Genomic DNA, 24,732 nt, shown 5'->3' with positions numbered 1-24,732 from the left:
AAAAAAAAAAAAGATTAGTGTCATTTATAGATCATTTCCTCCCCAGATGGCAAGATGAATTTTAATAATTTTCCATGCAAATTTGACTTGGATTAATGCCAGATGAACAATAGCAGAACTCAACAAAATATAAACAACTAATACTATGACTGATTTAACTATAAATCAGTTTTTACATTGGATATAATATGGCTACTAAAGAAACAGTAATTTTAGTATTTAACTTTTCTAATTCTTTATGATCATATTATTATTGTTTGTAAAATTTCATGCTAAAATCTGGACTGCTGAATTTGTTCTGGTTATATTCATAAGCAACAAGCCTATCCATATAGTTTTTAATTTACAGTGAGAGTTTATTTTCCCCTAAATGTCAGAGAATAAATGCCTGTTTAACCAAAGTAGCCCTAACATGAGAGGCTGGTCCCTAAGAGATGGGGGATGTAGCCCCAAGTGGCCCACAGAAAGCATGACGTTCTTAGAAGTCTTAATATTTAAGCTGATGTGAATTTTACATTGAATCCCATGTATAGAGCCAAAATATAGCCATCTTTGTTTTAATATAAAAGTAATGTTACATGTCACTTAAGGTTGGATATAATTATTCCTCTGGGAGGATGAGTAGAGTTTTTTAGTGATATTTGAGTAAAACTTCACCCAGTGCCAGGTACCTGTGGGCAGGGTCACTGTGCTGCCCAACCTCAGGGGGCACCATTCTTATCATAGGCTATGTGAGTGGTATGCTCTGGAGTTGTGCACTGCACAGACTGTGCTACCACTGTCACGGGCAGTGACCCTGCCTGTGGGTTTGGTTTGCATGCCAATTTGAAAAACACAACAATAAGAACAAAGAATAAGGAATCAAAGAAGCCTACACTGAAGTCTCAGCTCTGGTGTACCCAGCCAGACTCAGACATTCTTTGAATCTGTCTAGTAAATTCCCCTTAGAATATTCTTTGTATCTGCCAGTGGTGGCGTTTTCATTCTCTTTTGGTAACACAGAACAGCAGCCTCTTTCTCTTAGAAAATAACTTCTGTTTAAAGCCAGCTGGGTAAATCACACTTCCTATAGGAAAAAAAAAATTTTTTTCTACTAGAAAATAACCATATAATAAATAACTTATTGTGGTGGTGTTAGGTGCTGTTGAGTCAGTTCCAACTACTAACAACCAACAACCCTGTCTCGGTGCAACAGAAAGAAATACTGCCTGGTCTTGTGCCATCCTCAGAGGTTTTGCTGTGTTTGAGCTCCTGGGTCAATCCATCTCATTGAGGGTCTTCTTTCTCACTGACCTTCTACTTTACCGAGCATAATGTCCTTCTCCAGGGACTGGTGGCTTCTTATTACATGTCCAAAGTATCTGAGATGAAGTCTTGCCATCCTTGCTTCTAAGGAGCATTCTGACTATACTTCTTCTGAGAGAAATTTGTTCATTCTTCTGGCAGTCCATGGTATATTCTATATTCTTCACCAGCACCATAATTCAAAGGCATCAATTCTTCTTCAGTCTTCCTTATTAATTGTCCAACTTTCTCATGATAAGAGGTGATTAAAAATACCATGGCTTAACAAGAACAGATATATGCACGCCGATGTTCATCGCAGCACTATTTACAATAGCCAAAACTTGGAAACAACCTAGATGTCCAACAACTGAGGAATGGATAACCAAACTTTGGTACATTCACACAATGGAATACTATGCAATGCTAAAGAATAATGTAGAATCTGCAAAACACCGCATAACGTGGATGAACTTGGAGGACATTATGCTGAGCGAAATAAGTCAGTCACAAAAGGACAAATATTGTATTAGTCCGTTATTGTGAAAGTTAAGGAAAGGTTTATATATTGGAGGACATTTTCTTTGTTGGTTACCAGGGGTGGGAGGGAAGGGGAGGGAATGCTGTTAGATAGATAGAGATAAATATTGATTTGGGTGAAGAGAAGGGCAATGTACCAAATGTGAGTGACCAATATGGCAGCATTGAGGATGAGAAAGACAGAGAGAGTTACATGGGCAGTACAAACAACAAATATGAACCCCTTTGTAAATTCAATACTGAGTTGTCAATGAAAGCAAACATGGGTATAGGGACGGATAGATGGGTGAACAAGCTAAACAATTATGTATGTCTAAATGGAGAGTGTATCCAAGATCATATACAGGGTTGGCAGAATATGGGCCTCTCGAAGAGTATGAAGGGATGGACACTGGGAGGAGGTAACTATGGGGAGGAAGTGGGAGGGGAGCTGCTGCATTGTAAATTTTGGTCAATGACATGAGACAAAGTATATGTGAACTGCTGTATGAAAAGTGAATTTACTCTGTAAATCTTCACCCAAATCCTAAAAAAAAAAAAAAAAAAAAAAATACCATGGCTTGGGTCAGGCACACCTTCATCCTCAAAATGACATTTTATTGTAAGCAGGTACTAATAACATTTAAAGTATGGTTTTAAAACAAGCTATGTTACCAACCATTTAGTTCAGTTATCTTAACAGCTCATATGAACAGATTCCCCGAAATCTCAATATTATAGAATGGTTTATACTAGGAATCTCTTCCTTCAGTCAGTCTTTCCACATCAGCTTAAGCCTAATGTTTTTGCCTCAACTTCTAATTAAATGCCCAACATTGAGACTTGCCTTTAATGCTGTCTGTAGACTTTGAGATTTGGTATATTCAATATAGAAACTCTGGTGGTACAATGGCTAAAGCATTGGGCAGCTAACCAAAAGATCAGCAATTTTAACCCATTAGCCACTTCACGTGAGACAGATAAAGCAGTCTGCTTCTGTAAAGATTCACAGCCTTGGAAACCCTGTGGAAGAGCATTTCTCCTCTATCCTATAGGGTTACTACAAGTCAGAAATGTCTCAATGGTGGTAGTTTTGGGTTTTATTATTATTATTATTGTTCAATATGTAAATTAATTTCTTAATAGTTATTTTATTCAAAACTGAGATGGTGCTGAGATATTGATATCTTTATCTACTTGGCACTTCATTTATCAATCTCCTGTATTTGGAGCCCAAGAAAGATGTGCCTAAGGTCAAGTCCTGCCTTCTATTTCCTATTCTCAGTTTTTATATTAGGGAGACTTGGGTAAGAAACAGAAATATATGGCACTTAAGTTATACTGTGTCTTCTTCCTTCTGTAACTCGGGGCTTCATTAATAATTTATTAGGAAATGGACAGAAGGAGAGTTGCTTTCTAATTCCAGTTCCTGCTGAGAAATATGTCAGCCTGGCAAGCAGCTACTGGCAAAAATTATTTCAATCACTTTCTCTTTAAATATCCAATATCAACTTACCTCTACTTGTATGTATTTTTATTGTGAAATGTGGAGTACATAAAAAAGAGTTATAAAATGTTTATATGCAGTTTAAAGACCAATAATAAAATGAACACCTGGGTACCCACCACCTGGCTTAAGCAATAGATCATTCATCAGGATCTTAGAAGATCTTGTGTGGTCCCCCAGTTCCAAATGCTCCCCTCTTCCAACCTGAGATAACCACTGCCCTGCAGTGTGTGATAATCATTGCTTTGTCTTTCTCTGGGTTTCACCTCTATGTGTGTAGGTATTTCTGAGTTATATGTTGTTTAGTTTTGCTTGTCTTTTAGCTTTATATTATGAGTGTCATACTACATGAACTGTTGTGTGACTTTCTGCTTTTGATCTATGTTGATGCATGTAGGTGTAGTTCACTCATTTTCACTGCTGTATACCTCCCATTCAGTGGTAAGAATACCTTATCATCTATTTATTCGTTTTTCTGCTGATGTGTATTTGAGTATTCTCCAGTGCTTGTCTATTGTCTTCAGCATATACCTTTTTATGCATATCTTCTGGGGACATATACAAGAGTTTCTCCAAGGTAAACACCTAGAAATGGAATTTCATGTGATAGGTTAAACTTTTTCCTTCAATGAGATGATTATATGATTTTCTTCTTTAATGTAGTTCATTACATTAATTGATTTTCTGATACTGTACTAGTCTTGTATCTGGGATAAAAACAAATTTTATCACATATTCTCTTTTTAATATGATGTTGGATTTGGTTTGCTAATATCTTGTTTAAGACTTTTATTTCTGTGGCCTATAGTCTTTCTTGTTATCCTTGTTTGATTTTAGTACAAAGTGTGATGTTAGCCTCATAAAACAGAGAATGTTTCCTATTTCTCTATTCTCTGGAATCAGTAAATTTTGTGTTACCTATTTCTTAAACTTTAGTAGAACATACTTATAAACAGACTCTGTAGGCTAGGTGCTTTTTTGTGGGAAGATTTTTTAACTGATTCAGTTTCTTTCATGATTATATGGTTATTTAGATTTTCCTGAATCAGTTTTTGGGAGTTCTGTTTTTTAGTATTTTATCTTTTCATCTAGGTTTTCAAAATTTGGAGTATGAAGATGTGGTGGTTATGTTTGTGTGTCAACTTGGCTGGGCCTGGTTGAGTGGCTGGGCAGCTGAATGTAGTATTCCCCATGATGATACTGGTAATCAACTCCATGGTGGAATCTACTGTGAACAGCTGAGTAGCTCCCTTTGGGTATGTGGTCTGCTTCCTGTATATATAAGTAGCAGCTTTGGGAACAGTCTCTAGCTTATGGCACACTTAGATCCTTTGTGTAGGTGTGTCGTTGTTCAGCAGCCTGCCATGCTGTGCTGACCTTGGGACTTACAATGGACTTGACTTAATGGCCTGCCATATGGTTTGGTAACATCGGGACTGTGCCACTTTGTCGACCTTGGGCTTCTTAGCCTCAGCAGCCAGTAGGTGCCTGAGTGAAGAGATGCCTCTAGCTTCAGTAGGCTGGGAGCAAGAGGCAGAGCTGAAGCCCAAGATCAAGGGGCTTTCACACAGCCCCCAGAGCCTGGCACTTGGAACTCGGACTTCTAGTCCTTGAACTGTAAGAGAATAACTTCTGCTTGTTCAGGACATCCCATTTGTGGTATATTCTTGTCAGAGCAGCAGTAGGTAACCAGAACAGAAGATAGTAATTTCTTCTTATTACCTGTTTTATGTTTCACAGCATTTCTTGTTATTCACATATCTCATCTGTAATATTGTTTGTGCCTTCTTTTTTTTCCCCTTGCCAGAGCTTTGTCGTTTTTACTCATCTTTTCAAAGAACTAACTTTTAACTTTATAGAACCCTCTCTCTTATATGTTTCCTTTTTCTTTATTTATTTTCTTCCTTCAAATTTTCTGTTTTTATTTTGTTCATTTATTCTTATATCTCAAGTTGGAATTTTATCTCATTAATCTTGAACCTGTAATATTCTTTAATGTGTTGTTTACAGCTATAACTTTCTACCCAAGTACTGCTTTAGCTGAGTCTTCTTTTGATATGAACATTTTTGTTGTCCTTTAGCTCTAAATGTTTTCTGATTGACATTATATTTCAAGTTTGACCCATAAGTGGGTAATAATGTTAAAGAAATAATTTATTGGTCATTACGGTAAGTTGCTAAGACACTGTCTTATTACTGTGAAAACTGATGAGTGAAGGAAAGACTCAAGCACTTAGCCTATCTTTTCTTTATGAATTCTATTTGAGGTAAACAAAATAAGTGATTGAGGAAAGTTTTTCCTTTGTAAAATCATCCTAGTCAGTAAATTCAGATTCCTAATCCATTAAAAAAATAATGGATTTATATAAAGATCATCAAAAGATGTTAAAAACCATTGTATGAAAGCTTAGTGGGGAGCTTCATGATACCACCTGAACCCATTGATCAATCTAGTATCATTGGAAATGTGACAGCCAGTCATGGGCATCAAGTTATAATGCAGCTTCACTTCTGGAGTGGGCTTATAAAAAATTAAAAATAAAAAAATAAGAATCTAATTAAGCATCTAAATGAAACTGCCAGTTTATTGGAAATAAAGGATAAAGGAACATTTTAAATGTTAAATGTCACAAGGAAGCAGTCCACCAAATCCAGAACATGGGATATTCAGTAGGACAAATGACCTGGTTTCTTCTGTAATTATGTAGGGATAATTAAGTAAGCCGAGGAAGAGGAAAAAAGAGGGTGGATTAGTGTAGGGGAAAAAGTGTCATACGACCATAAAAAGCACAGAAAAATTTTTTAATATCTCAATTTTAGCATTTTTGTTGTTTTCACTGGAAAAGTCATTTAGGGGATTTAGCTCACCATATTGCTAGAAATAGAAGTCCAACTTACTTCAGATAATGAGTATACTTTTCTTTATACTTTCTATCACACTCAAGGAGCTTTGGTGGCATAGTGCATAAGGCATGTGACTACTAACCAAAAGGTTGGCAGTTCCAACCCACTAGCCATTCCGTAGGAGGAAGACTGGGCAATCTACTTCTGTAAAGATTTACTACCTCAGAAACCCAAAGGGGGTCACTATGAGTTGGAATCACACTCAGGACTTTTAAAATGGAAATAATCTTTATGCCCCATTATAAATCTGTTGTAACTTGCTTAATACATTAAATGTTTATCTTGAAAGTTGTGTATATATCTAATTTATAAATCTCTTTTTATCTTTAAAAAATTAAGGAGGTTTTTTTTTTTTTTATTGCAGCTGATATTTTTATAAAATGAATATTTTGTCAAGAAAAAGACCTGTCCCTAAACTTAAATGTCAATTTTTATGTAATGAATTTTCTTAAAAGACAACACAGTCATACTGTTACCAATAAAAATAAAAATAAAAATTGCCACTGTGCTACAAAAGATTCCTTTGTCAGCCCCTTGGAATTTTTCATAACATTACTTGACCTATGTCACCTAACCCTTTTATAAGGACATTATAAAGTTTAAAGTTATAACATTTGTAATTTGAAAAAATGGATGTGTAGTTTTTTTTGTTTGTTTGTTTGTTTGTTTTTAATTTTATTTTGATTTGGGTGAAGATTTACAGAGTAAATTCACTTTTCATACAGCAGTTCACATATACTTTGTCTCATGTCATTGACCAAAATTTACAATGCAAGAGCTCCCCTCCCACTTCCTCCCGATAGTTACCTCTTCCCAGTGTCCATCCCTCCATACTCTTCTGCGCCCTGAGCTGTCTCCCTGTGCATAAGCAGCCCTTCCTTCTCCCATGATTGTTCTCTCCAGGGTGTGTGTCTACTTGAGGTAAATGTTTAACTCACTTGCCTGTTCTTTGTTTGGCTGGAAACCACAGGTGTGGGTTCAATCCCAGACCTGAAGGGCAGCTAGGGGCCATAGTCTCAGTGGTTTCACCAGGCTCTATTGGACCAGCAAACCTGGTCCCCCCTTTTTTTTTTTTTTTTTTGCCTCCAAATGATTTTGAGTTTTGTTCCACATTGTTCTCCCTCTCTATGCAGGCTCTCGTACATCCCTTCCAAGTGGATGACAGTGGTAGCCGGGCACCATCTAGTTCTTCTGGTCTCATAGTTGTATAGGTTGCAGATCAGATGGTGTAACAGTCGCTAGGACTGATTGTTTCCATTCATTTGGTTTTCTTCTTTCTTCTTGACGAGGAGACACCAATTGTTGCATCTAGATGGCAGCTTGCTAGCTTTTAAGATCCCAGTCGCTACTCGCCAAAGTAGTAGGTGGAACAATGTTTTGTATAGTATGTTATGCCAATTGAGCTTGATGTCCCCTGCGACTATGGTCCCAAGCCCGCAGGATCAACTACTCAGTCCCTCTGGGTAGCTGACTGTGGGATGTGTAGTTTTAAAGATAGAGCTTGTAAGGATCAGACATGGAGGCCAGCAAGTAGTAGACTCATTTTACCCAAATGTTGTCTGCAGACCTGACATGATCATTCTAAGAAAAGGGACCGTATATACGTCATCAGCAATGCCTACTATTGTTCTTTTAGGCAAAAAGAAAAGGGAAGTACTGCTCACTTGTCGCTGCTATTACTCCATTTCTGATTATAAATTACTGAGATGTTAAATTCTGTTCTTTTCTAAGGGAAAAGTTTATTTCTAAGGGCAATAGTTTTAAATAAGTTTTTTGTAAAGAGATCAGGGATCAGAGTATCAGTGGAGCTGCCCTCTGTGGAAAGAGAAAACTGTGTGATGCTTAAGGTCATTATTTATAGATAAAAGAAATAGTGCACAGCCTGCTGGTTCCACCCACTCACTATGTTCCATGACATTTATTCCAGGCAGAGAATTTTTTGTGGGTCTTTCCAAAAGGACAAATCAACGAGGTGCTGAAATCTTGGCTGATACTTTTAAGGTAGGTAAAGGATAATTTATGCCTGGCATGGACTAATTACTTAATAAATATTCATAGACCCATTGAATCACCGTGTCATGAATTGTTTATATGTCACCAGCTTTGCAAAATAATTCCTGATTCTAGGAGCTATCAAATTCAAATTGCTCAATAAATAGGTTTTGTTGAGCTACCACTGCAGCAACAGTTAAAGTTATTATGAGCATCTTCTGTTTTCTCCCAGTTTATGATCATACAACTAACTTCTCAGAAGATCAAGGACTTCTAAAAAAAAAAAAAATCTGGAGCCCCAGTTGGCTCAGACATGGAGATGTGGATTATTTGGGTTGGAATCAGATGGAGACTGCCTGTACTTGAGTACCTGCTGTGTGCCAAACATTTTGCTAGATGCTATATATGCATCCTGTCATGGACCCTTTACTCTAATGACCTTAAATAGGTTGGTTTGCCAAACTGCTTAGAAAGGGATATAGCCCACAAGCAGCTTTGTATCCCACAGTTGATATATGGGGCTCCAGCTGAACGGCAGTTAGGCACCCCCTCCTAGAGTGGCCTATTCCACAGATGAAGCAGCAAATGAAAAGTTGTCAACACAGTCACACATCTGGAAGGAAGCTTTGCACTTTCTTCTTACACACACTCTTCATTTAATGAGTGATACCAAAATCTGAGAGTCCCAGTTTTCCTTCCAGATACAGAGATCCCCTAGAAGCCTCCAGTGGAGCAGGTGTGGCTCAGGCAGGTTTTTAATCCATTTTAGAATTATTCTTTAAAGTCTAACTGCTTCTTTCTCTATATGCATAGGACTATGCAGTCTCCATGGTGCCAGTGACCAATACTTTGCATCTGAAGAGTTTCTGCAGCATGGCTGGGCCTAACCTGATTGCAATTGGGTCCAGCGAATCTGCGCAGAAAGCTCTGAAGGTATATAATTTTTTAAAAAAAATCCTTCTTCTGAATGCAGCAGGCAATGCCTGCCGCATGATCTTTCTAAGTTTGTATGCTGGGTGGGCAGCAAGGATGGGTGGCGAGGGAGAAGACAGGCTGGTGACTGAACTTTCTGTGATGTGCACTGTCACAACCTCATATTCATTAGGAACCAGGAACACCCAAGTATAAGAAGAATTCTGTGATGAGCTGTTCTTACTCATACACCAGGTTTCCTAGAAATGCCATGATTCAGAATAATGAATGCTAAACTCATCACAGCTGCTTCCTCTGGGGGACAAGGAAGATATGCTACCAGATAGAGCTCCCTGTGTGTAATGGTTTCTGTCTTGAGTTGGTATACCAACATTCTTAACATTTTCCATGTCTGAACTATTTCATAAAAAACTTTTAGAATGTCATGATTCAGAAATACCTAAAAATCTTACTTTCTTTATTTACATGTGGAATAATTGAATTTTAAGATAGAAATTTATGGATGAGAAGAGAAAAGCCCAGAAACACTGTCTAAGTCACACAGCTAGATTGAGTGGAAGTCACTGAAAATAATGACCTGTTTGTTATGGTGCTTTACAATTAAAGGACACTTTCCTACTCTGTAACTCTGTAAGATGATCTGGAAGCTTCATTATGGCACAGATCGTGTCTATGTAGCTCACCATGTGCTTGGCTACACATACATATACACACACACACACACAAATTGGCATCATGTTGATTCCAACTTATAGTGACAGAACAGAGGACAGAGTAGAACTTCTCCATAGGGTTTCCTAGGTTGTAAATCTCTATGGAAGCAGTTGCCACTTTTCTCCTGCAGAGCAGCTAGTGGGTTCAAATAGCCACCCTCCTGGTTAACACTTTAGTGGTTAACCACTGCACCACCAGGCCTCCTTCACTTGGCTCATACCAAATCCAAAACCCCACTACCATTGAGTCAACTCTGACTCATAGAGACCCCATTGGGTTTCTGAGGCTGTAAATCTTTAAGGAAGAAGATTGTCTGATCTTCCTCTCATGGAGCAGCTGGTGGTTTTAGACCACTGACCTTCTGGTTAGCAGCCTGATATCTTACCCACTACACCACTAGAGCTCCACTTGGCCCATTAAATAAAACAAACTGAAATCACTGCCATCAAGTCAGATCCAACTCATAGCCACCCCTCCTTGGGTTTCTGAGGTGGTATCACTGCCCAGTCTTCCTTCCAAGGAGTGGCTGGTGGGTTTGAACCATCAGCCTTCTGGTTAGCAGTCAAATGCCTTAGGCACAGTTTGGTGACTGGATGCATAAATGAAGGAGGGATGTAGTATTATATTATCTCTATTTTACAAATGAGAAAACTAGATCAAGTGACTTGAGCAGGTCACAATGCTTATAATAAGTGTGGGCTACGACTGCAGTCTGATTCTTCAGGTCACACATACATGGCTTATTAAAGGACCAAAGGCAAAGACCTTGCAGAAACTCCCCCTAGGCAAAGAATGGCATATAATTTATTTATTTCATGTCTTTATCTTCTAAATCAAGGCTACAGTTGATGGGGTTTAGATGAGAAGCAATCATTGCCTTGAGCTAAACTTCCCCCGCGGTGTTACCTGCAATTCTGTTAGCCAGCTCACCTGGCCTTTCTTTCCCCCATGTCCCAGCTCTATCTGTCATTATAATTTTAGGGCTTTTTGACAATTGTTGCTGAACAATCTGTCTCAAAATTTGATTTTTATCATTGTGGTTTTTCCTTGTTTGTTTTGGAGAATCTCTTGTTCTGCTTCATCTGGAGGGCTATGTTAACTTCCTGAATATAAAAAGGATTATGTTCTGAAAGAAAGCATTTAATGAATGGTATCACTCAGGATGTCTAGGGAGATTATTTTTCTGCTTAGGGATTTCTGCCATGTCTATCCATGACAGCTGGGACAATTGGGTTGGTCTATGCATGTCTGAAATTTACTACAAGGCCCTAGAACAGGAGATAGGATCCCTGTTGGCACAGTGGTTAAAGTACTTGGCTGCTAACTGAAAGGTCAGCAGTTAGAACCCACCAGCTGCTCTGCAGAAGAAAGATGTGGCAGTCTGCTTCCGTAAAGATAATAGCCTTGGAAGCCCTATGGGGCCATTCTGCTCTGTCACTATGAGCCAGAATTGACTTGACATGACAGCAACGAGTAGGGCTGGAGCAGACTGAAGTTGGCTTATATCTTGCCTTTGCGCAAATTACCAGAAAGAACCCCTTCTGGGTGGATAAATTAGAAAAAAGTAGCCCTACCTACTATGCTGGGTAGACTAGGACCCTAACTCAAATCAAGTCTGGAGAAACACATAACCAACTAAGAGATAATATAATGTGAATGATTAACTACATTATGTGAAATAGGCCCTAATTGCTATTAGAACTTTAGAGGAGAGAGAATTTAGTGAGAGAGTTCCATGAGAGGATGTTCCAGGGTGGGTACATGGCATAAGCAAAAACTGAACAAAGTAGATTTGTGAGATGTAAGGACACCAAAACCCAAAACCAAATGCATTGCTGAAGTTGTTTCCAACTCATGACGATCCCATGTGTTACAGAATAGGGTTTTCTTGCCTATAATCTTTATGGAAGCAGTTCACCAAACCTTTCTAACACAGAGCAGCTGGGTGAGTTCGAAACACCAATTAGTAGTCGCTTCATTACCAACCACTTGCGCCACCCATGCTCCTGTGAGGAAACCAGTGTAACTATAATAAAGGGTTTGGGGGAGGGGAACTATGAGAGATGCAGCTAGATAGGGGAGATAAAGTCTGAAGAAGTGGGGACTTAGAGTGAGGAGAATATGGACCAGCATTCCTTTTGCAGGAAAAATTGGAGGGGAAAGACCCTGCACTCAGAAAAGAGGATTATCAGTGACCTGGGAAAAGAAAGCCAAGCCCTAAGGTCCATGTATACGTTGGCAGCTCATTCCCACTTTTTTATTGTTGTTGTTCATCCTCCCTTCCCATTGCCATGTTCTCTAACACCACATCTCCCAAGCTTCCTATGAGGGCTTTGTAGTCCTCTTCCTCTAGAGTTCATTTGAGTTGATATTAATAATGATGCTCACTCTGTACTTGAAACATTCTGTGTCAGAAGCTATAAATAATCCTTACTGGCTAGAGTTGGATTCTTTGGAGATTGTATTTTCCATAACCAAATGTGCTGCTGGAACCATGGGCCTGTGGAGTTGGCAAGTGCCCACCTACCATCCTAACATCCAATATGTCCTCTTTACCTTACAGTGAAAGGAGGAGGACAAACTAAAGTGAACTGAGGAATAATGAGATCTCTCTGAGGCTATGATCTCAGGTCCAAAATAAATTAAGGTGAACTGTGCTGCTTATTCATTGGAGAACAATCTGGCTCTTATATTAGAACAATCAACAAAATCAATAGGGGTGTAAGTCCTAATACTAACTTATAGACATGAATATAGAAACAGGCAGAAAAGACTGGTGGGAAGAGATACAAACATCATTTAAAAATAATATAAATGTTATAGATTTTTTTCCCAGTTTAAAGGTAAAAATTATGAGGTCTGATGAAAAACCGCATTTGACTACAATCTTATGGTTCCAGAATTAGGTTTCTTGAGCCCTGTCTCCTCTTCCCAGTTGCCAACCCCACTCCCAGTGCCATACCCATTCTTCTTCTATTTGCAAACATTTCCTAATTTTTTTTTTAAATTGGCTTTAGCTGAGATCCCTCTCTCTCTTACTTTCTAATTCTCCCTATAATTCCCCTATTTTTTGCTAGATCAGGAATCCTAACCCATCTCAGGGAATGTATGAGTTTGGTCCCAAATGTCTGTTGTTTTTTTTTTTTTCTCCCCCCTTTGAAACCTTGATGTCTCAGTCCTTGCCTCTGTAAAGAAGTCTCTGTCCACATGGGCATTTCTTTTGAAGGGCATATCATTTAAATGGAGGTGAATTGTACATTCTTGTGCCACTCACTGAAAGCTTGATTATTCCTCACATCTGTCACTGCTCACTGAGTGCTCCCATCCTGTGGAGTCTGAAAGCTACTTTTTTACATATTCATGCAAAGCTGAACACCCAGGGGTTTCTGGGTAGTCTTACTGCATTGGAAACATTTTGTAATGGGTTGCATTGTATTCTTGGGGTTAATGAAGTAGGTTCTTACAGAGATAGTCATCATATCTCTCTAGGTTGTAGAAGATGAAATACTGTGTGCATTGTATATTTAAATGAAATCATCTATCTAGGAAGATTTTTGTCAACTTTCTGCTAAAAAGCTCAGAACACATTAATGTAGGGTACCAATCTAGAAAAGGAAAAAGGAAGACATATTCTTACTGTATTTTATCATTAATTGGCCAGGGTAATGGATGTTAGCTTGATTTGAACAAATTCCTAAAGATATTTAACATCAAGTATGGTTCTAGAAATAATATTATCTAAGTAAAATTTGTCTTTGAAGCAAACTGCCTTTCTTCGGTAGTTTTTCTCTCATACTTTCTGTCATTCTCTGCATTGCCTTTGGACAGCTCCCACCTTCGTCCTGCCTGAGTCTGCCTAGCTAAAAAATAATAATAATAATGTGGGGTGAATTAACTCATGCACAGTCATTAGACTTAGTATTCTTTACTTGCCTTCTCAAGAAGATGAGACCTCCAGTTGCACCACAGCTAGAACTATATTTACAAATATAATACTAAGCAAAAGGAGCCAATTTTCCAAAAGTATATATTCTATTATTTTATTCATGGAAAGTCAAACAATAGGCAGAACTCTCTGCTGGTAGCAGCCAGGATGACAATTATTCTAAGAAGAAGGGAGGGAGAAAGAGGTCCTCTCTACTTCTCAGCCTGTATGGATGATGATTGTGATAATTTGTAAAGCTGTATGGTTATAATTTATATACTTTTCTGTATATGCATGTTATACTTTAAGTGTTAAATTTGAAGGATATATACACATTAGATGGCTGAAAGTGGTCTATGTTTAATTACAGAAATAAGTCTCCAATAGTTAGGCCCAACTCCCAGATGCCTGCTTTACCCTCTACATAATGCCTGTCTTTTCCACAGACTAGCCTGTTTTGTTTTTAATTAAAGGGGGGGGAAAAAGGCTCCTCGGAAGGAAGGTTGGGCAATCTACTTCCATAGTGATACTGCCTCAGCAACCCAAGGAGGGGTCGCTATGAGTCGGGTCTGACTTGATGGTAAACAACAACAGCAACAATCTTAAAGAGTAGATTTGGACCACATCTCACTCAGTCTTTTTCTAGATTCATTCCAAAATCTCCTTCCCTTCCAAGAACCTGGATTCCTTACATGCGATCTGTCACAGGAGGACAAGAGTGTAATTTCCGCCCTGAGGAGGGACTCACTGATTCTTAACAGTCTCTTTGGTATCATAAAGTTGCTTGGTCAATTGAAAAAAAGAAAGAAAGAAGATGTAAGGAAAAAAGGAGAGAGAGAGGATCACCCTTAGCTAAAGCTTTCTGGAAACTCATCAGGTGAGAAAGCCACGGTGCACAGCTTGGAGGGGCTGTGGTACTGACAGGTTGGCTGGGCAGCAGGTGAAGCATTCTCACCTTCCTAACCCTGTGCAAAAGACCACTTATTTTCTCTTCTTAGCAACCACAGTTTGGTTCAGTGTCCATCCTTCTTTCCTTCCTCCTTTCTTTCTTTTTTCTCTCATTAGTAATTCTGGCCTTTTGCATCACAATGAGTTGTTGTTTCAAAATACTTCTAATAGAAATACTTGTAAGTGGTGAGAAAAGAATTATGAGATCACCACTCCATTTTTCATGCCTTTGTCATATAAATGAAGCTGAAATACAGTAAGTGGAATTCCAGTAGACTTGTAATTTTAAATTAAAATGTTCCTAGTGTGTCTTGATGGAAATGTCTTTTGAATGTCTTATCTACTTCCTGAAATAACGAACTACATTTGTAAGATTCCTTTGAATGAGGACATGGGCTGCTTTGTACCTCATTTAAATTGCATAGCACACAGTGTATTTCTCTTTTGAATGACTAACTATATAATAGAGGTCACTCAGGCAGTATTTCTTCTCATTTTGACTAATTTTTATGTCCAAAAATGTCCATGCTATTTTATAGATGGTCATATAAAAATGAAGATGGAAAACCCCTTCATGTGTTTGGATTTTGTATGTTTTTTTATTGCCTGGAATTTCCTTTAATGACAAAGAGAACAACAATAGAAAAACCAAAAAAAAAAAAAAAAAGAATGAGAAGTAACTGGTTTCAACAGGGTGATTGAAATGGAAAAATAAAGACATTGCATTTTTAGTTGTTGTTACAGGGAATTATAGTGTGTAGCCATAAGATTTTCTACTTTGGGTCTCTGCTATGAAAGGCATACTGACAATCCCATTGTCAGTTTAATTTAGTCTTATTTTCTGGTTGTCTCTTCCAGTTATATTCACCAGATTCACAAAACAATGACTTAAAAAAAAAATCTACCATGCTTATATTATGAAATTAAAACACAAAACCAAATAGCCTCTGAGTTTGTAACAACTGTTTATGCTCCTTTTCCTGGCAGCAGTTGCCTTATCTGACAATATTCCCAGAGCTGTATGCCAACAAGGCTGGAGTGGCCAAAATAAAATATTTTGGCATGATAAGGCACTAAATAATCTGAAGCTGTAAAACCAAAACAGCCATGCTGAATTTCAGCACTAGTTCCAAGGTAAGAAGAAGGCAAAATTGGCCCAGTGGGAGAAAAGGAACAAAAATGTGCCTTTTTTTTTTTTTAATTCTCAAGAAAATATCAGAGAAAAAAAAGGAAGAAATTATATTTAAAGTATTAACTTCTGCTTGTTCTGTCCACTAATACAATGGGACATAAAAAAAAGTATTCAGCTGACCCTATGGGATGTTGTAGCGGAAATTTAAGCATCTGTTGGGTGGCTGGGAAAATGGCCATTTAAGGGGCCATTATGTGTTGTAAATCCTTACCTTTATTCCTGTGGTTTAGGAGCTCTGGTAGCGTAGTGCCTAAGGCACTTGACTGCTAACCAGAAGGCTGGCAGTTCAAACCAACCAGCCGCTCCTTGGAAGGAAGGTTGGGCAATTTACTTCCGTAGTGACACTGCCTCAGAAACCCAAGGAGTGGTTGCTATGAGTCGGGTCTGACTCAATGGCACATAACAACAAATTCCTGTGGTTACAAGGAGCTCTCAGGATGTAGTGATTAAAGCATTTGACTGCTAACCAAAATGTCAGCAGTTCAACCCCACTAGCCACCCTGCAGGAGAAAGATGTGACAGTCTGCGTCTGTAAAGATTTACTGCCTTGGAAACCTTATGGCGCAGGTCTACTCTATCCTATAGGGTCACTAGGAGTTGGAATTGACTCAGTGGCAATCGGTTTGGTTTTCTGGTTTATGCATGTGGTTATAATCCCATTTGGGAATGGGTTGTCATTGCTGTGTTAATGAGACAATATAAGTGTAGGGTGTGTTTTAAGTCAATTTCTGTAAAAGAGATTAAACAAGAAAGCAAAAGAACCAGAGATGGGGGAGGAAAGATGTCAAGCCACATGACGATCACCCAGAAGCAGAAGCTCAGAAGGGACAAGGACCTTCCTCCAAAGCCAACAGAGACAGAAAGACTTCCCGTAGAGCCAGCACGCTAAATTTGGACTTTTAGCCTCTTAAACTGTGAGAAATTAAATTTCTATCTGTTAAAACCACCTATGTGTGGTATTTCTGTTATAGCAGCACTAGATAACTAATACAGGGGCCTTTCAATCCATGACTCTTGCTTACTAAAAAGTCTGTATGTAGCCTTAAAACAATGATTCCTAATGGGAGCTGTGGTTCACAATCACCTGGAGGGCTTTCTGCAAACACATATGCTGTAGCCTACCCCCAGAGAATTCTGATGGTCTGGGTTTGGAATAGAGCCCAGATAGCCACAGGATTTAAAAAAAAAAAAAAAAAAAAAAGTTTACAGCTGATTCTGATGCACAGACCAAGTTGAGAGCTACTGCCTGCAAGGATCCCTGCAATTCTTCTTTTTTTTTTAATTTTCTTTTCTTTTTTTTTTTTTTTTTTGCAGTTTTCCCTCCCCTCCCCTTCCATCCTTGGTAACCACCAAAGAAAGTTTCCTTACATATATAAACCTTCCCTTGACTTTTTACAATAATGAACTAATGCAATATTTGTCCTTCTGTGATTGATTTATCCCTGTAACTTCTAAAAGAATCTAGCTTACTAGAATGCAGAATAAGGAAGCCAACCCCTGTGTAATAAGGTGCAGAGTAATATAGGCCCGTTAGACTAGCAATAAAAGTAGAGAAAGCATCCAAATTAAAGCCATAGAAGTCTAAGAAATCCTTACTTTTTTGCTGTCTGGAGTTCAACATTGTCTAAACTTAAAATATAATACCCAACTGGATAATGATTTAGATTCCATCTGTCAAACCATTTGGTATGCTAAATTCCTTATTAAGTTATCTCTAGCTACCAAAAATTGCTAATGTTGTAATTTTTGTGAGAACAGGAAACATGCATTTGATTCATGCTTCCATATCCCCTCCTCCAACACACACAGAGAAAGATACGGCAACAGGACCTATTTTTGATGTGTGAAGATTTGTGCTGAAGAGGAAAAAAAAATGTTAAACATGACATCATTACTGTTAGAGAAGAACTTACTTTTCATTGATTCTGCTAAAGAAGCATAGCTGTTTATAGGGCCACTGTGGCTATGAGGGCAAAGCAGAGCCCTTAGAATCCAAGTTCCTGGATTATCTTTCTGGCTCTGTTTCTAACTCTCCCTGTGTGACCCCCACCTCCTCTACTCCATCTCTCCTTAGATAAACAAAATCGAATCAGCCTCAATAGGAGATGAGAATTTCACTCCTTCCCATTGGGCATTTCACGATGGCCAATCAAGTTGAAAGATCCTGTCTTAAATGTTGTAGTTTGCAGGTCTTTGGCAAAAAGTACTAACCACTTAATTATAAGGCACCAGTGATAAGGATAGTTTCCAAAGTGGGTTCACTATAGCCTCTTAACCACTGTGACATTGTCCTTTCAGTGGCTGTAAGTGATAGGAGATATGCTTAGCTGAACATCTTCATTTTCATTTGAGTATGGAGAACCACAGAGTACTCCAGCCTAGCTTCATTTTCTTTGAGGAAGCTTCAATTACATACATAACTATTAAAATTTTTAATCTTATTTTTAACTTTTTATTGTGATTTGGTGAAAGTTTACAGAAAAAAAATGGTTTTCCATTCAACAATTCATACACATTTTGTTCATGACATTGATTGAAATCCCCACAATGTAACACTACTCTTCCTACTTCCTCCCTGTGTTTCCTTTTCCACTTATCCTCTTTCCTATCTCTTCTTGTCTTCTGAGCTTTATCCCTGAGTAAATGTTGCCCTTTTGATCGCACATGGTTGGTTGGTCTAAGAAGTGTGTACCTCCCTGGTATTACTGTGCCCCTTATAGGCCTGTCTGTTGTCTGGCTGAAAGTTGAGCCATAGAGATGAGTTCCATTCCAGGTTTGCAGGGTGTCTGAGGGCCATAGTCTCAGGTGTTCCATTAGCCTCTGTCAGACAAGTAAGCCTGATGTTTCTTTAAATGATTTTGAGTTTTGTTCCACATTTTTCTGCCACTCCATCCGGGACCTCCTATAGTGAACTCTGTTACAGCGGTCAACAGTGGTAGCCAGGCACCGTCTAATTCTTGTGGTCATGGTCATGGAGGTTGGGATTTATGTGGTCCACTAGTCCTTTGGACTAATTGTTTCCATTCATCTTTGATTTTCTTCACTCTTCTCTGCTCCAGATGAGGAGAGGCCAATAGTTGTACCTTAGAGGGTCACTCAGTTTTTAAGACCCCAGTTGTTACTCACCAAAGTAGTATGTAGAACATTTTCTTTGTGGACTGTGTTGTGCCAGTTGACTTTGATGTCCCCCAAGACTGTGGCCATGATTCCCCAGGACCAATGACTCATTCCCTCAAGGTGTTTGGTTATGGCTAATAAATTTTCATAACTTTATCCCCTATATGCTCTACTATGTTGTTGTTGTTGTTGTTATGTGCCATTGAGTCGGCCCCGCCTCATAGCGACCCCTTCTTGGGTTTCTGAGGCAGTATCACTACGGAAGTAGGATTGCCCAACCTTCCTTCCGAGGAGTGGCTGGTGGGTTTGAACCGCCAGCCTTCTGGTTAGCCGTCAAGTGCCTTAGCCACTATGCTACCAGAGCTCCTATGCTTTACTATAGTCATGGATATATTTGCACCACATACGAATACATATGTAACAATATTCTCTGTCAAACCTATATATATTCATGTATGTAGTCCCATTCACTTTCCCATAACCTTTTCAGCTTGCATCTCTGTATCCTCTCATAGATTATTGTTATTACTGTTATTGCAGGATGGTGTACATAATAGTATTTACCTTTAATGCCTTTAACTGTTGTGCTCCACCCAGTGTCTTCTTTTGCCTTGATATCTGACAAATAATATCATTTTCTAATTCATACATAAAAGTGTAATGGGGAAAAAGGTAAGATTTCCAAAAGCTGTTGTTCAGTCTCTTCTGCAAAAGACTTTTTAAAGGGCAGTTAAAAAGAGATCTTGGTTGAGCTTCATGCTTGAGCTTCTGACCACCAGACAGCAATATTTATTGAGCAGCAACTATGTGGAAGAGACTGTTCTAAGCACAGGGCATACTGAGATAGATGAGAAAAAGTCTCTAGCCTCTAGGTCTCTCCAACTTAACTAGAGAAACAGGACAGAACATTCAAAAATAAGTGCTGATACAGTGCAACATAAGTGCCAAATTAATGGCTCACCATCCTAGTAAAGGCAATTAGGAGTTCTGAAGAGGGAGAGATCACAGGTGCAAGTCAGTCTGAGTGGGTCTGAATGAACAGTAAGCTAGAGGCTAACATAAAGGAGATGTGGTCATTTCAAATAGGACAAAACTGAAAACTAAACTCATTGCTATGGAGTCAATTTTGACTCACAGTGACCCTGTAGGACAGACTAAAACTGCCCCATAGGGTTTCCAAGGCTGTAATCTTTATAGAAGTGGACTGCCACATCTTTCTCCTGCAGAGTAGCTGGTGGATTCAAACTACCAACCTTTTGGTTAGCAGCCAAGTACTTAACCACTGCACTTAACCACTGTCCTTTCAAATAGGACAACCTAGAGGAATATCTATTTTATAATGAATGAACAATGGCTAGCGGGGATCTATGTGCAGGGTAACAAAAAGAGATAAGATCTAAGATATAAGTTGAGGCCGGTCCAAAAGCCAAGAAATGGGTTTTCTGATCTGTGGGGTTGTATAAGGAGCCAGTCAGAGGTATTATTTCAGAAAGATCAGTCTGACATTGTACGTGTAATGATTTAGCAGGAATAAATATTAAATGGAATACAGCTTGTTAGATACTATCACACATCTAGGAACTAAGGAGAAGGAGGTCTGAACTAGGAAAGTAACAGTGGAAATAGAAAGGACAATACAGAATGTGAGAAACATTTAGAGAAGTGGCAGAACATTGTGACTGATAGACTTCCAGGAATGAGGGAGAGAAAAAGGATCAGATCAACACTTGGGCATCAGCTAGTTCCAGAATTCCTGTTCTATGCCAGGCAGTGTACCAGCTCCAAGGGAGAATGATAAACAAAGTGGCTTCAGAAATGACTACCAGAATGGTGTGCCTTTGGTGAAATTTTTGGAGAAGATTTCAAGTTCTCCCTGTCACCATGAACTTAGTCCTCTTTATCTCCTACAAAGGAATCAACCATACAGAACTGGTGGGCAAAAGTACGTTGCAGGATTTCACTGACCTAGATTCACTTTTTGGAACTGAGCTATAGCTATACTCAGACATGTCAAACTGACAGCGATTCTGGTAGACATCCGATGGCTAAGCTTATAAGACACTAACGGGGTTGGCTTCCATTTCAGTTTCCATTGGCAGCAGTCAGTGACTCATCAGAATTTGGAGTCTTTGCCTTTACCCTTTCCATTTATTCTTTATTATTTTTATCTACTTCCTCTCAAGGCACAAAAGAAATAATCATTTTAGCAAAACGACATTTATGTATCCTATATCTCCAACAGTGTCATACTGTTTCTTAGCTGAGTGGAGTTGGCAAAAGACTACCAAAAAAAAAAAAAAAAAAAATTGGGATGATTTGTGCCTCATGGGCTGAAATTGCACATCACAGCATGACCTGTGTGGCACTCTGGGCCATGCCAACATCGGTACCCTTTGGTGTTACAGGGATTAGGAAATGTGTCAGTTGAGCTGGAGAGCGGATGGTTGCGTTTTGGGTTACTGTTTCTCTGGAAGTCACGTGTATTCAGTATCTTAGGTGTTGATGAGTGTCCTATTGCTTGGCTAAAAGTTCATAAAACATATGGTAAAATGTAGACTCTAAATTAGAAATGACATTTTAACCATGAATTTTTCTACAGCCTCAGGGAAATATCCCCACTACCTGACAAAATACTGGGATTTGAACCATCTTTAGGAATTAAAACATGCAAGGGAGATAAATTAAATTTGCCACCACCTTTCTTCAAAACCACTCCACTAGTGTTACCCTATTCTATTTAATTCACTTATTTCCCCCTTGTTGTCATCTTTCAAAATGTCATTAGCTCAGCAATCTTTAAGTGTTTCTAAATCCATTTTTCAGATATGATCGCTGGATGGTTCTAGTGCTACAGTTGAGTCCCTGTGTTCCTCATAGCACTGCTTTGAGTGTTAAGTTACAACAGCCACCCCCTTTATCTCTTTCTGAAGTAGGACCAAGTTCAAAGCTGTGAACACATGTACAGAAGTGACTCATGCACAGATTTCCAAAAAAAAACAAGTGGAAGCTAAATGAAAGGTGTTGGATCTATTACATTCTGTTTAAGTTTGCTCTTCATTTCTTTTTTCATGTATAGCCTGGAAAGTGATAAGAACTAAATGTATGTTAGCTATTACTAATATTACTAGTTGTAGCATCAATAGCAGTAATAATCCCTTTTAGGCCTAAAAATTAGGTTAATTTAATTTGCATAGTCTAAATTAGTGGTTCTCAAACTGTGGTGTGACCAAGAGTTACACAGAATACACAGTGTAAATGCACATCACATCCTTGGGTTCACCACAAGAAATTCTGATTCAGCAATGCTGGGATGGGGCCCAGGAGCCACCCACATGATTCTCATACAGGTAGTCCATAGACCACACTGTGAGAAACCCTGTCTCTGGAATTCACCAGAGGACAGTTCCTACATTAGCATTTGAAGGCAGAGGGAGAAATTCATTCCAAAAGTGAAGTGTTACATCCTTGAACAAAAAAATACTACCTGAAATCATTCAGAATAACGTATTGAGTAAAATAACAGGTACTTCAGAGAACTAACTCTCATGTTAAGAGAGAGCTCTACCAGATCATTGAAAAACAACTCCAAAAAAACCAAACTCACTGCTGTTGAACAACTACTTATGAAATACTAACTTTTCTCTAAAATGCTGTGTCTTTTTTTTTTTGGCAGGGGGTGAGGGGAATACTTATGGAACAAAAAATACTTGTTATGTTTTCTGTATATTACCTTTCTCACTCTTAATAACATTTGCACATTAAAATCAAATGGTATCTTCTGTGAATGCTGATTACACTAATTCTCCTGAAGCACACAAACCAAGACAATTGCCATCAGGTCACTTCCAACTTACAGTCACACCATGTGTGTCAGTGTAGAACTGTACTCCATAGGATCTTCAGTAGCGGATCTTTTGGAAGAAGATTGCCAGGCCTTTCTCCTGGGGCACCTCTGGGTGGGCTCAAACTGCCAGCCTTTCAGTAGCAACCCAGAGCGTTAACCATTGACACTACCCATAGGCCTTCAGAGAATCCTCTTGCCTTGACTAGAGAAGTCTATATTCCTTTCTAGCTCTTAAATCATGTGGCTTAAAGATTAACATGGTATTAAATTATGCAAGTAGGAATAGTGGAAGGAGGAAGGAAACTCAGATCTCTAATTGGATAAGACATTTGTCTGTTCCCATCTCTGAAACTTACCAGGGTGAATTTGAGAAGGGCTTCTGGAGAGTAACCAAAGCCAGTTAAAATCAGAGATACAGTGACCAGTTTGAACACACAGGATCTGGCATGAGTACTGACTGGCAGTTCTTTACTCTCAGGATTGAGCTCTGAGTGAGTTGTCTTAGGAAGTTGTATCAGAAGACTTTAGGTGGATTTTGTGATTTTAAGAGTTGCTGAAATTCAGAGATGCACTGCTAAGAAATCATTTGTTTATCTAACAATCAACAAATATGTATTGAGCACCTACTTCATACAAGCACTGATGCCAAGCACTGAACACGGGGCCAGTGATGTAGCATCTGTCTCCCTAGAAGCTTTTCAGCAATCATCTGTCCTTCTGGAATGACTTGGGTACCTTGAATCAGGACAAGACTGAACTGAATTCAAACAGTACGTCAGTAACCTAAAAGGGCAGAGGTCAAAATATGTATAGTGTATGTTTTGCTATATATATTCTCAAACAGCAACAGAATTAATAATTTTTTAATATGTTAAAAAGTATTACTCTCTGAATCAATTCATAATAGGCAGCTAGTTGCCTTCTCAACATCCATTCTGCTCTTCCTTCTTATTAATAGAACCTTGAGTTTTAAACAAGCACATTGCTACTTGGAATAAAATCCACATTTCCCAACCTCCATTATAGTAAGTATAACCGTGGGACTAAGTATTGTCCAATGATGTAGATTGGGCCCAATAACATGAGTAGAAGTGCTAGGTATGAAATCCAGGAAGCTTCCTTGAAAGAAAGGAGTTGTACCCTTTTCTGCTTTCTGAATCTTGCTACTTGAAATAAGAATATACTGAATGTTGCTTCAACAGCCATTTTATGCCATGAGGATGATATAAAATTCAGTGTACTCCAGGTATGGCAGAAGAAAGAGCTAGAAGGAACCTGGACCCTTGATGGCTATCAAGCCACCACACTATACTATTATCTCAAATTTACTTTTATGCAAGAAAGAAATGAACTCCTTTGTTTAAGTCAGTTGGGTAGGAAGGGAGAAGAGGTGATTTCCGTTACAGTCTAATTTAGTCCTAACTGATAAAGATTGTTTGTGTTCACTAGCCATTAACAGAAAACTCAATTCAAGAAAATTATTAATCATTGTAACTAGAAAGTTCTGAAGTGGAAGCTGTCTTTAGAGTAGGTTTGATTGGTCAGCTAGTGATGGCCATCAAAGCACCAGACTCTTGCCTTTCCTCTCTACTTTCCACAAATGACTTTCATCTTTAAGCTGGCCTCCTATTCAAGGGACTGCCAGCAATTTCTGGCTACATGCTTCCATATCTACATTTTTTTTTTCTGATTTTATTTATTTATATTTTTATTTTAAGAGCTTGTTTTACATTCAATGTCATGCATACATTTAGTTTCATTTCCCATTTACCACGTCCAACCCTAACGCAGTCTCCTCCCCACCCTACACTGTAACCCTCCCCCTATGCCCCTCATAATTATGCACTCCTGTT

The 24,732-nt window shown here is 38.6% G+C and overlaps 1 protein-coding gene across 1 annotated transcript in view; it reads left to right on the top strand.

The window, feature by feature from the left end:
• The window catches only part of DDAH1 (dimethylarginine dimethylaminohydrolase 1), a 230,476-nt gene that overhangs the window by 172,396 nt on the left and 33,348 nt on the right, over window positions 1–24,732 (top strand). The window contains exons 3-4 of the mRNA XM_007946170.2: window positions 8,142–8,215; window positions 9,020–9,139. Coding sequence (XP_007944361.1) covers window positions 8,142–8,215; window positions 9,020–9,139 — 194 coding nt within the window. The remainder of the gene's footprint in view (window positions 1–8,141; window positions 8,216–9,019; window positions 9,140–24,732) is intronic.

The sequence above is a fragment of the Orycteropus afer genome, unplaced genomic scaffold (genome assembly GCF_000298275.1).
Source record: "Orycteropus afer afer isolate SDZICR_OR568_19922 unplaced genomic scaffold, OryAfe1.0 scaffold00152, whole genome shotgun sequence".
Taxonomy (NCBI): domain Eukaryota; kingdom Metazoa; phylum Chordata; class Mammalia; order Tubulidentata; family Orycteropodidae; genus Orycteropus; species Orycteropus afer.
The sequence above is the reverse complement of the archived record's forward strand: the minus strand, read 5'-3'. Positions and strand labels throughout refer to the sequence as shown.